Here is a 13876-nt window from a genome sequence, read left to right on the forward strand (position 1 = left end):
GCAATGTTATATCATATATTTATGTGCAATCTTATATGATTCTATTTTTTTTTCTTTTAAACTCTTTCATGTAATGAGAATTAGCGTTACATAAATTTATTCAAATGCCACCCCCCCTCCCCCACCATTTCTTTATTCTGTGTACCAACCCTCTGTCACCATCCCATCATTATTCCTTCTCTCTTTATTCCACACGCATGAACATATTTGGCATGCATATTTCTTCGTCACCGTCCTTCCTTGCCAAGCACGTTAAAAAACCGTCAAAACAATATTACCGAAGGTTTAGTCTAGACTTAAGAGGACTGTAGAATAGGTGTTGCCGCCTGACCCTCAAAACAGAAGCAAATTAAGGCGAACCAAGAAACCCTTAATATTTATTTAAATTAATCATTGTGCGTAAACCCACTGAAATTGAAAAACTCATAGCAAATTACCCCTCAACTTAACCTCTCTTTCCAACAGCATATGTAAGCTGCCCTGCCCACATCTTTATTTACAGAGATTGATTCCGTACACACAAATCTTGGGGTCCCCATTGAGGATGTGGTTGAACTGAAGGCAAGAATTTGTAGCTGTATGCCATAACCAATTAATTGCTGCATAAACTTCAAAAAGTGGCCGGTCTACACTTGACTTTCAATGTTTCTCTCATAAAAATCTCTCCTCCACTGTCCACATCTTTACAGTCACAAATGCAATAATTGATATATGTATATATGTCTTGAAAGATCAGCCCCCTTAGAAGCACAAACTCCTTGTCAGTTTCGTGTAGAATTTGCAGCCAGAAGTGCGCCCTTAGAAGCATATGATAAATATGGATTATATTAAAGCACCTTGCTATTTGGATAGAATCGGTCCAGATATAATTGTCTTTTTTTGTCATTTCAATTATTGATGTTAGGATAAGAATGTCATTTAACATTTTATTTACCAACAATACTCTTTCTATTCACAAATCAAAATTTCATTCTATCTCTTCCTTGTTAAATTTAAATTTTAGTCTCTCACATGAGTTAATGAATTTTTAGAATCTCAAGAGTCATAGTGACTTTAAATACAAATTATTCTACTTTGCTTGAATTGATTGATGCACGAGATCATTAAAGACATCAAATAACAAAAATATCAGTAATAAAACCCGTCCAATAATTCAAACAACCCCCAATTTCTGATGGGACTACATTTAAATGCAGTCCGCGAAATACAATGCTGGCGGACTACATCTTAGATACAACCCGCCAAGCACTGCATCTAAGATGCAACCCGGCAGCGGGCTGCATCTAACATGCAGTCCGCTGCGCCTGCTGCATGATGTAGCAACGGGCTGCATGTTAGATGCAGCCCGCTGCTGCAACAGTTTGCTTGGTACTGCATCTAACATGCAGTCCGCTGCGCATTGTATCTAAGATGCAGTCCGCCCACATTGGGCAGACTTCAACACAAATGATTGTCATTATTTATTTTTATAACTATTTTTTTTTTTTGCTTTGTCATTATTCATTTTCATAACTTAAGTGTCATGATTGTCATTATTTATTTTCATAATTAATTTTTTTTGCTTTGGAAATGTGTAACTTTAATATGTTGGGCAGTAATTTTAGGCGGGAGTTTTAGATGAGTGAAGAGTTATAATTTTTATAAGGTTAAAATTATCTTTCTGTTTTGTTTAATATAATTAAAATAATATAAAACAAGCATTAAATGTCTTTTTATTTGGATAGATTCTATCTAAATAGATTTATCGTATATTAAAAAGTTGCATTTGTAAGCTAAGGAAGAGGCCAACTGCAAAAAGGTCTGAACAGTAGCCTTGTCCCTAGGATCTGGGGGACCATTTATTGGCAACAACAATAATTATATATTAATTATGAACCTTGATTGAACTGGGATATAACTCATTGTTCCCTCCTCCTCCGTATGGGCGCCAAGCCTTTAATTAGCCTGCTTGTTTGCAGCAGTGAAAGGAGTAGAAGCCCGGCAGCTTTCGTCCTGTTATTTTTCACCTAAGGAGCGACAACTCCCTCTTTCTCTTTTCTCTATAATTTTATGTGTGATTTTTGTTTGTACCCTGTGACTTAGCGTAACTCTTCACGATGCGTTCTAAAAAGACGTGTTTGCAGAGACTTTCACTGTGTATTTTGTTTTAAAGATGATCTTTCAATTTGATGGAAAACATATTCGAAAAGTTTTAAGGACCCAATCTACACGACTTTAATTTGGAACTTTGTGATGGCTTTGCCCTCGTGCTTTTTGTTAAGCTTCTTCACCCCCCCACATCTTTGTACTTACACATAGGATTAGGGTTCTTTTCCTTTTTTGAGTTCTAGCCATTAATTAGTAGATGTAGCTTTATTATTATTATAGCATTCAAATTGGGAAAGTGATTGAAAGATTCCTCAATTTCTATTTTCTTACTGGTAGAGTTCTTAAAATAAGATTTAATTTGATTGTATATATGGGGGATACAAATTAATAGAAATGGAAGATTTAATTTTATTAGAATTATCCTTTAAAATTAGACATTCTTGTTAATAAGTGACACTTAAAAATAATTGCATTTATAATTTGACCAACCAATTCTCTAGAGTTATTTACCCACAAACATTTTAGAATCAAATAAATGTATTCTCAAAGTTCGATCAATCAGCTAAGGAATTGTATGCTTGTAAGGGTTTTCAATTTTTTTTTTTTTTGGGGGGGGGGGGGTCTAAAATTTTTTATAATTATTTTAACTTTAAATAGGTAAATAAAACCTATTTAGTAACCCATCACCATCTTTACAAATATACTCTCTTTTTTCTAGAAATTTACATAAGATTTTTCGTCTTGACTTGTGAAATAAAAGTCTTGAATGTTTCCCTCTTCTTGTATACTTATGTAAATATTATTTTAATATTTATTTGTGACATTTTTAATGATAATTGTATATTGATACAACATAAAAATGTAACATATTAATATAATAAAATTATAACATATTAAATCAGACAAAGTTTATGGACTCCATATTCTTATTACGTATAACCGATCTAAATACAATAGGAAAAATATTATATTTGTAGACAAGTTTGATAAACAATCTTCACAAACTAATAACACGCATAAATTCATAATAATTTTATCTAAATTCTATTTAAAATTAAGAATAATTTATAAAAAAATATAAAGATTTATTATTTTTTTTTGAAATAAAAATATTATAAATTTATGCACATCGATCACATCATGAAACATGCAGGGAATTTGGTTCGAATCCTCTCTACTTGTGACATATATATTTCCGAGCCCCCAATAAGTCAAGCCCACAAAAACAATCGCCGGGTTCACACTGCACCCACGATTTAATCAATTGATTTCCATCCATCCATCCATCCATCCTCATCGCAACTCAACTAGCTACGTACGTGGGATTGCCGCCCGCTCCTCCATCGCGAGCGAGACAATATGTAACAACGCACATTTGTTTCTTTCACAAGTGCTTGCTTGTCATTAATTAATTTCAGCCATTTATATATATATATTCATATGCCCATTATATTATATATTATATATTCTTCTCCAATTAACAAATTAAAGACAAAATTCACAATTCATTCACTGTTTAATTACTTACCCAGAGCACGTACCACGCGACATGTAGTACAACAATATCAAACCAGCCTATACCTATTAATAATTTCATATATATAGTCTAAAAAATATTATAATTTAATATCGAGAGATTTGGAATTAGAGAACATGCATGCATGCGTACTCTAAAAAAGCAGCTTCGACATATACCATTTATAAAAGTGGGCAAAAGAAGCGTCTACACGTCTATATATATATATGTATACTTCCAACTTGCTTCATGCAAATGGCCCGCCCCCGAAAGTTTGTGGTCCGGCCTTGCTTAGAAGAGGATTCCAAATTGGTGACGTTATTCTTATTGCTAGAGTTTTTATTAATTAGTTAATTAACTTAATTAATATATATATATATATATTGTCACATATAGTAGTACTTATTTTTATAAATAAATATAAATATAAATATATATTTATGTAGTACGACTTTGGATAAAATTTTATTAATTTGTTTGTATGATTACCAAAAGAAGATGGTCGGTCTCCACCCTAGCTAGCTAATGCCGGTAGGCCTTTTGGTTGATCAACATCCCAAGGAGTCATGAACCCACCCTTTTAATTAACTGATCAGTGTACGTAGATTATAATAATAATTTGTATGATAAAAATAGCTAGCTACTGGGTTAGAATTCACGTACGTAATTATATATATATATATATATATATGATTTTGGGACTTGTTTGGATTAAGCTGAAATAATGATATGTAAGTTTGATTAATTAAACTAAACTTGGATTATATATAATTACGTACGTACTTTTGATAAAAAAAAAAAAAAACTCATTAAAGTGTATAGTTAGAGAGGTGTGTGTGGGGGGTGAACAGTTAACGAACAGGAAGACACATTATGGGAAGTAGGAAGGGTGAATTAAGTTGCTGCTGGGGGCAGGCATGTGATGGCAATTGAATCCCAAAGGCTTTTGGAGCGGCCGATAAAAGCAGTAGGCCGGCGCTACTTTTGAAACCGTGCAGAATCAATGGTCCCGGCACGGCATGCATCTCACCAAACTATATATCTATATATGTATATATTAATTATTATTACCACAACAATTAATTAAAACCAACCCACTCTCTTCACTCACTCACTCACTCGTTTATATATATATATTAATTTGATGTTTGTTTATTATTATGAGCATTAATTAATTAAGGTTATAAAATTAACTAACCGCGCTAGCTAGCTGCTAGCTAGCTAGTCCAACTGGGGATGGATGATATATATGGTCATGATATATCTATCGATGCTGGGACAGGAGACAGCGACACTCTAAGACGAGACGATGGATGAGCACAACTTCCTCATCAAGGAGAGAAGAAAATTTGTTATAATCTCACTCAGCGGGCGGGGCTCATATCAGGCGTGATGATAAGATTTAGACTGGCACAAACAGTTCAGTTTGACAGATGATGCCAGGCTGCTCTGATCTGCCACGCGGCCTGTTCGTCGCCATAGCTTTTACTTTAGTCTTTGTGTGGAGCATGGTCGGTTGAATTCCGGCATCTCTTCTGTTTCACAATTTTATTCGCCGCCGTGAAAGCGATCACTTCCTTCGCTTTCTCGCTCCCGTACGTCAGTTCATTCATTTAGACCACCGCCTATAGGTACGCACGCGCCTATATATACATCACTTGAATTTATATATATATATATTATATATATATACCCTAGCTAGCTTAGCTAGGTTGCATTATTTAGCAGGAGGAAGAAGAAGAAGACGACGACCGAATTGAATTACTGAAACTGAAACCCTACCTGCAGCGCCAGTACCAACTAACTGCAGTTCTATGTGTATATATATGCACGCACACTCGCGGTGTAAGTTTGCCTGATCTGATCTCCCGAGAATTTTGATTTCGTTTGATTTTACTGTGTTCTTCTTCGGATTTTCTGTCTCAAGAGTGGCCTATTTGGTGTTGTTGGGATAAGAATTGAGGAATTTATCGACCTGTGTCTGTGTAATTGAACAATTAGGGTTTCTGGCTTGCAGAATTAATGTATTAGGGCTATATATAAATTTATTCTTTTCTTTTTTTCGATTTTTGCCCTCTCTGTGGATCAGGAAGCGGGAGGAAGGCTTGTGAAGCTGTACGAGGAAGCATTATTCGAAGGAAACAGATAATGACACGCATTTCAAGATGATTACAGCCACAAGAGAAGAGGATTTCGCGAGAAGGCGGGAAGGGAAGACAGTGGACGGGAAGAACTCCAAGGCTTCATCTAGTTCAACGCCATGGCCGAGGCTGATGGATCCACGAATAGTACGCGTTTCGCGAGCGTTTGGACGGAAGGACAGGCACAGCAAGGTCTGCACCGTGAAAGGATTGAGAGACAGACGGATAAGGCTCTCGGTGCCGACTGCAATTCAATTGTATGATCTTCAAGAGAGGCTAGGACTCAATCAGCCTAGCAAGGTGGTCGATTGGTTGCTGAATGCTGCTAAGCATGAAATCGATGAACTCCCGCCGCTGCAAATTCCGCCGGGAAGCTTCGGCCTGGATCATCAACATCAACCGTTGATTACTAGTTATGGACCTGGAGTTTCACAGTCGAACAAGGAAGCGATTAAGATGGATAACAGCAATGTCGATTGGGGTGATCGATTGGGGCACATTTGGAGCTCGGATGCAGGCTCCATGAGAGACAAATCTAAGGAGGTTGAAGCTGCAGAAACGGTTCATGAGAAAGAGGATTGGATTAACCAGAGAAATGAGCAAGAAGAGAAGCAATTAGTTAGTCTTTCATCTCTTAACTTTCAGCCTAGATCCAGCCATTCTAATTCCATGGCAGGTTTGATAAGCACCGTCATCCCGCAGAATGCTTTCTTTCCCTGGGATCCTTCAACTTATCCTTTCTCTCACATAGGCAGCCATGGGTATGCACCCTAAAGAGAAGCTTCTTAATTGTATGTCAACCTTGGTCCCTATATATTTTGCTTCATGTGTTTGTGCTGCTTCATCAGACAATTCAATCCAAGACAGATAAATTAATTAAACCACTTCCGATGCTGATCTCAGTCCATGAATTCAAAGGATCGATCCCTTTGTAAAATTCTCTCGAACCAGCTATATATATATATATATATATATTTGTAGACTTATCCATAACACATCCCTCCACTCGAACCCGAAAGCTTTTAATTTCTTTCTGAAGATTATAGCAGTGGAAGCTAATCAAATAACAATGTCAAGAACAGCTTTGAAGCTCTATAAGGCTTGTAGCAGGAAAGGCTGAAATGGTGATGATAATTGGAGACTCGCTTCGAATCTGGAGATCAGCTGGAACAGCTTTTGTTCTTGAGACAATATGATGCCATCAATATTTCTCTTGTTTGTTTCTTTGTTGTATATTTTCAGAAACTTGTTTCATCTAATTAGAAAAAGAATTCAGAAAGTTAATTGCATTTTTCTCTATGAATCTGCATATCTTATCTGTTTTGATCGATGCCTTAAGGCTACATGAAGATCGAAGCCCTGAAAGTATTAATTTAACCCTTCTGTTTTGATGAGGCATATCATATGATGTGGCCATCATATACTTCAAGCAGTCATCTTCCAGAAAACATAAGGTGAGCAATTCTGTCTCTCCCTATTTACATTTTCCCATTTTGTTGTTAAAATATTAATTAACGACATTGTTCATGAATAATATTTTAAAAAATGTCATTCTTATGTTTTCAATCTTCTATTTGCAATGGTATTTTCGCGCTCTCTATGGATCGATCCCTTCTCTCTCTCTCTCTCTCTCTCTCTCTCTCTCTCTCTGTGCAAACATTAAGTATACTCAGTGTTAAGGCACAGAAAATGCAGAGAAAAAGAAGAGAGATGGAGATGCAACATGCTGAATGCTGATGTTGGTTTAAAAAATAATACAGATGATCATCAGGGACTGTCTTCGTGCTGTCAACTTTGCACAAGATCCAACACAAATGATCTTAGAAGGTGCAGGTTTAGCAGTAAACTTAATGGACCCCCTGAAAGAGCCACCAAAAGTAGAAAAAGATATTGGACAGTGGTCCTATTGCTTCATAAAAGAGAAGAAGAGGTATAAGCTAATTAGGGTTTCTGAAGTTTCGCTCTTTCTCTTTGTCTAGCCGAAGACACCCCCCCCCCCCCCCCCCCCCCCCCACAAACAAACACACACACGAACATTAGAAAGTCCTTCTCTATATATACTGCGGATTTTCTATTCTCTTGCAATTCAAATTTCAAAATTCATTTTTCATTTTCAAAATTATATTCCATACTTATATATAATAAATAATTAAACATAAATTAAGCAAAAGTTAGACCATTTTGTTTATGTTTTGTTGTATAAAAATTAATGTATACAGCATTGCACCTCCACTACATATACGTGCTTTAAGTTTTTGAATGATGGTATTCGTATTCCTTTAAAGAGAGAGTAATAATGGTAAATGAGAGCTGAAGAGATGGGAGAAAAGAAAATTAATTAAGAGACTGGTCTGTATCTGTTTAGTTAATTATTGTTAGTGTCTTCTTATAATTTGTTTATACTGTGTGTGATAGCTGAGGCATCTGGAGACATCTTTTCCAATCACTGTGTATGAACCGAAGAAGCCTTGGGAAAGCCTGTTAGACATGTTTTTTCTCCCTAGAATTCTATATATTATTCCCTTTCCATCACTGTACGTACTAATTAAAACCATACAAAAAGTTGATGTTTTCTAATAGCATGCATTTTTTAAAAAAATTTAAAATATCATTTTGTTATTTATTCAATTCATAATATAAAGTTAAAAAAAAAATTAGAAAATTGAGTTTTCTGAATATTTTATACAATAAACAGAAGCTCTAGTTTCTTGTCTTTATATATGTCCAGGTGAATTACATCTGTAGTACAAGATTTTTGGAGAGGATTTGAAGTTGAAGTTTTAGAAGTTAAGGGTAGAAAGGAGGATGCATGATCTTTGAAAGGGATGACTAATTTCTAGCTATTATATTCAATGGCACATTAATCTCCACACTTCTTTATTTCTAGTTGTCTTTCTTTCTCTCCTTCCCCCTCTAATGTTTGCAGATTTAGGTCCTCTATATATGCATAGTCCTGTCCTCTTTGGCTTGGTTTCCCAGCAGTAGACATTGATACCCTACAATCATGTAGTTAATTCATTTAGATATTGGGTAGCTTTTGAAGGTTCATGATATATAAACCCACCTTCAAGAATGTTGGATTTGTTGGAAGTAACCGCTCTGGTACTGTTTCATTGTTGAAAGCAAAGAGTGAACTTGAAACATTGAAAAATATTTTGTAAAAAAAAAGGGGGGGGGGTGTTTAAATTTTAATTTAAATTAAAAAATTGGTTAGGATTGACTAATTCAATCCAGAATCAAGTGGACTTCGGTTCAGTTCTTGGTAGGGTAATCACGTCATCAAACTGTGGTGTCTTTTATAATGTGATCACTAAATTTTAATTTCTTGTAAAGTGATTACAAAAATTTGAAATATTTTACAATGTGGTCATATTTAAGATTTTTCGATATACGCTCACTAGAGCTCCTGTCATGATGATGACATGGTGCTGGCATGGCAATGATGTGGCAAACATTCAAAGTCAAATGCTGAGTGTACAAAACTACCAATGAAAATGCGCCATGTGGCATAGCCCCCCTCCCCAAATCGCTACCAAACCCATTCTTCCTTCCCTTCTATCTTTCTTCTCTATGCGTGACCAAAATAGTCGAAGGTGACGGCGAAGCAACGGGTGATCAGAGGTAGTAGCGAAGCAGCAGTGACTTGCATGTGAAGCAAAAGTGTTGATGACAATGGCGGCGAACGAGGACGGCAGCGACAAACGAGGACGACAGCGACGAACGGTGGCGACCCCTTCTCTCTTTCTTCTCCATGCGTGACTGAAGCAGATGGAGGCGGAGGCAACAACGAAGCAACGATGATTGACAAGGCCGACACATGAAGTAATGGCTAGTGAAGCAGAAGCGTTGCAACAGTGGTGGTGGCAAACGACGATGGAGGCGACGGAGGTGGCGTCGAAGGCGAACAACGGCGATTGGCAACCAAAAGAGGAGGGTAGCAAACACATGCGAGAAGAGAGAGAAAGATGGGGGAGGGGAGGAGAATATGTTTGATGGGGATGGAGGGCTATGCCACGTGGTGCATTATCATTGACAGTTTGGTACACTGAGCATTTAACTTTGACTATGTGCCATGTAATCACCACTCCAACACCATGTCATCGTCACAGCAGGAGCTCCGGTGAGTGCATGTTGGAAAATCTTAAATATGATTAAATAAACATTTCAAACTTTTATGATCACTTTATAAGGAATTGAAGTTTAGTTAACACATTGTAAAAGACACTAAAATTTGGTGACCTTTGATATAATTTACCCATCCTTGGTGCTAATGTTGGGGATGACTAGTTTTCGGTCGAATTTGGTTTGGTATCGGTACAAGATCGAAAATCGGTTGAGTATTGATAATAATAATATATTTTTAATTATAATTTATAATAATAATAATAAAATATTAAATATTAATAATATATATTTATATGTGTTTGTTATTGTTTAATTTGTCCTATGAAATTAGGAGTTAAATTTAGAATGTTGCACTATGTTGGTTCTTGCTTGGATTTTTTTAATTAAAATTTATGTTTGAATAATATATAAAAATACGTATAGGTATTTTTTAAAAATATTATATTGTGAAACAAAAAAAAAAAAAGGCATTTGAATTAGATAGGACCAAACTTGTTTGGTCTGAATGAACACCCCTAAATAGAAGAACTCAATGAATTAATTCCAAGAGGGAAACATAATTTTGTATCTATATATGAACAACTATTATCCCACCATTTTGTTTTATATTTTTTATTTTTCCTTGCATTTAGACTAAGTTTACATACCAACAATGATACGAGAAATTAAGGTTAATCTTACCAGATAAAATAGTAGAAAACATAAGTCAAAACAAAAAAAATTGCAATTATTAACAAACTCAAGGCTCACATTGGCCAACTAAGAACCCGTAGACTACTCTCCCCATTAACCTGGGTTGAAATAAATTAAGGGATTGATTGAGTTAATTTTAAATTCCAATAAAGATGAAAGAGATACCCAAAAGGGTATTAGCCAACACAAAAGAAAGGAATCCGTCTATCTTACCTCTCCTAAACTCTCATGGTCATAGATGGGAAGGCAACCCAAAACAGCTAAGAAGAAGTTGAGAGAGATACAAAACAATATACACAACTCCCTAACATTTATATACCAAAAGCCAACAAAGGAAGACCAAATCTTGACCATCTAACCTCATACAAAAGCAAAAGAAGTAACCTAGCTACAATTTCATCATTGTCAAAGTAGGGATCATACTCAACCCTTAGGATATAGCTCCGTTGGTAAAGGAAATACACTTTAGGGTCTTACTCTTTGAGCCCTTAGATTCAGTATTCGAACCCTGGTCAAGGAGAAAAACTCAGCAATTAGAACAATCCTGAAAGTTGAAAACTGCTTGCCGCCCTCACATTTGCACGGTAGGGCTAAGGATCGAACTAGCCGCTGAGTCCTCTGATTTACATCTTCTGTTGATATCGTGGGATCGAACAGCGGGAGGCACTCGTGATGGTGTGTTAACGAAAAAAAAGAATAGAGATCATACTCAATAAAAGGCTACCATTATTAGATACGAAAAAGAAGGATTAATTTTGAATCATCTTCAATAGATGAAGTCCCATGAGAAAGATCAAAATCATGTGCTCCTAGAGCAAATGATATTAATTGCGGGGGTAATTTTGATCAAAACACTAAGGCATCTTCAATGCAGAGCCACCATTCTCGTTAAGCCAAAATTTGGAGAGCATTGAAATCCACATTTTTTGCTCCAACACTGCTCCCTACCTCTCAAGTCACTCTTCAAATTTCTATGGAGTTTCAAATGGCTCCTTACAATTGAGGAGAAAATGTGCTCAACTTCTCCAACGACTTTCTATTGCTGAAATTTGAAGAAGACAATAGCTCTCTGTTTCTGAAATTTGAAGAAAACGCTAGCAACGAACAGTGAAAAGGAGCAACAATGACTACCGGCGAGGAGCAGTAGCAGTAGCAGTTTTCGAGGCGACGCGGAGTAGCAGCAGTGGCTACCGGCGACGACGACGGTGGTGACCAGATTTGGTGTCAACAATGAGCAACAGGTCGTCTTCTTCGACTTCTCCAAGCTAAACTACATCGATTTGTGTATGTGTATGTGTATGCATATTTTATGTACAATTGTTTGTGTGTATTTATTTATTGATTTGTGTATTTAATTATTAATTTTGTGTATGTGTGTATGTGATTATTTTATGTATTTAATTAATTATTAATTTTATTTATGTGTGTTTCTAATTATTTTGTATATTTAGTTATTAATTTGTGTATTTAATTATTGATTATGTGTATGTATTAAAATTATAAATAAAGTAAAATAAATATAATTAAAATTTATAAAAATAAATAAATAAGATAAGGAGTGTAGTTAGAACACGCATAATTTTTTAAATAAAATTAGAATAAGAAGTAAATTGTTTATAATATAATAGAGAGTGAGATTGGGAATGTGATTGAAGATGGCCTAAAATCCTTTTAAATGACTTGTAGAGAGAAAAGCATAGACATTTTAGCGGAGCGAGCGAGGACTAATACACTAAGAATGGCAAACAAAAGGAGGGATTGTAGTGGATTAGGAATTAGAGCTAGAGTTGGTAGCAAAGAAATGAAAGGAGGAGATGAAGGCCAAAAAAAAAAAAAAAACTTGCCCAAAATAAAAGTAGAGACTACATACTTTATGTTTCATCCTTAAGAAAAAAAGATAATTAATCAATTGCTACTTCTTATATGATATTAGGCCCAAATAAGAAAGCATCCTGTGTTTCTGGCCCCATTACCAAATATGAGGCCAGGTTAGGTTAACGTGGCCCAAGCAGAAAAGGCTACCAGCTATACCAATCCTTGCTGCTTCTCCTAAACCTTAACAATAAGAAGACGAAGATAAGGGTTAGATATATAAGTTTGGGATTCACTTATTGTATGAACACTGGACAAAGCTATTCCACCTACCCTTCTCTTCTGGGATATATAAGTTAATTTAGACGGGCCCAAATTCTTGTAGACAAAAATGCCCCTCAACCCCATTTTCACCTAGATAGTGTTTTTTAATTACGATATGAGTTGAAAAAAAAGTGATATATGTATCTATGAAAAATATTTCAAATAAAAGTGTTTTTCATTATTTTCGTTAATTTTATTTGATAATTCTTAAAAAATAAGTCAAGTGGTTTTTTATTTAATTTAAATAAATTTATCTCTCTCTCTAACGTTTGTTAAAATGAGTAAGATAAGATAATATCAAGATAAGATCGAAATGGTTTTCGAACCAAGATATGGAATGGTCAAGATAAAGTTAGAAAGCATTCTAATATTTTTATCAAATTGTTTATTAAATTATTTGAAATGCATCAAATGACACAGACGTCATTTTTTTTCCTTATATGTAGAGATCAAGATATGCTTATCTTGAAAGGGAGAAGAGATATGCATATCTTGAAAAATCAAAATAAGAGGTCATTGATAATTTTTTCAAGAATAATCAGATAAATTTAACAAATATGTTAGAAATGATAAATGTCCGGAATGCATCCCATATCTTGACTGTTCCACCCCATATCTTGATTAACAAACTATCCCTAAATAAATTTATTTTGAACTTTACAAATAAAAAAAAAATAATCCATATGCCTTTGATGCATTCTAAAAAAATTAACAAACAATCTAATAAAAATATTAGAATGTTTTTCAATCTTATCTTAATCGTTTTATATCTTGATTTAAAAAATATTTTAACATTATCTTAATATAATCTTATATTACTTATTTTAACAAGTGACCATCTTGTTTTATGGATCATTGGGTATCATTGTTAGATGCAAATCTAAGTTATCACTTTATATATATGAAATAAACATAATATAAATAATTATATCACATTCATATAAAATTAAAATTAAAAATGTGTTTATTTAACATAGTTTGATAAACTACTTACCTTTATTGAGTGAAAAAAGAACAAACTTCACTATAAATTGTTACAAAGGGGACAGATTAGCTAACTCTTTGAAGTCCAAAACATAATAAATCAAAACTCACAATTTAATTGAAATTCATTGCTCTTGAAATTACTGGTGTATTTGTAATTTGATAATTAACTATATATTTTTTTTTAAAAAGA

General features: G+C 34.6%; 1 protein-coding gene across 1 annotated transcript; it reads left to right on the forward strand.

Annotated features, from left to right (window-relative positions):
* The first annotated feature begins 5283 nt into the window (after nucleotides 1–5283).
* On the forward strand, nucleotides 5284–7034 carry LOC127803063 (transcription factor TCP5-like). Its single transcript, XM_052339070.1, has 2 exons — nucleotides 5284–5449; nucleotides 5694–7034. The coding sequence occupies exon 2, from the start codon at nucleotides 5770–5772 to the stop codon at nucleotides 6517–6519; it is 750 nt and encodes a 249-aa protein (XP_052195030.1). The 5' UTR covers nucleotides 5284–5449; nucleotides 5694–5769; the 3' UTR covers nucleotides 6520–7034.
* The last annotated feature ends 6842 nt before the right edge of the window (nucleotides 7035–13876 follow it).

The sequence above is a fragment of the Diospyros lotus genome, chromosome 6, assembly GCF_014633365.1.
Source record: "Diospyros lotus cultivar Yz01 chromosome 6, ASM1463336v1, whole genome shotgun sequence".
NCBI classification, from domain to species: Eukaryota; Viridiplantae; Streptophyta; class Magnoliopsida; order Ericales; family Ebenaceae; genus Diospyros; species Diospyros lotus.

What these genes read in the sequence shown, in the direction of transcription:
- LOC127803063 (XM_052339070.1), top strand. Translation starts at nt 5,770, where the DNA reads ATGATTACAGCCACAAGAGAAGAGGATTTCGCGAGAAGGCGGGAAGGG.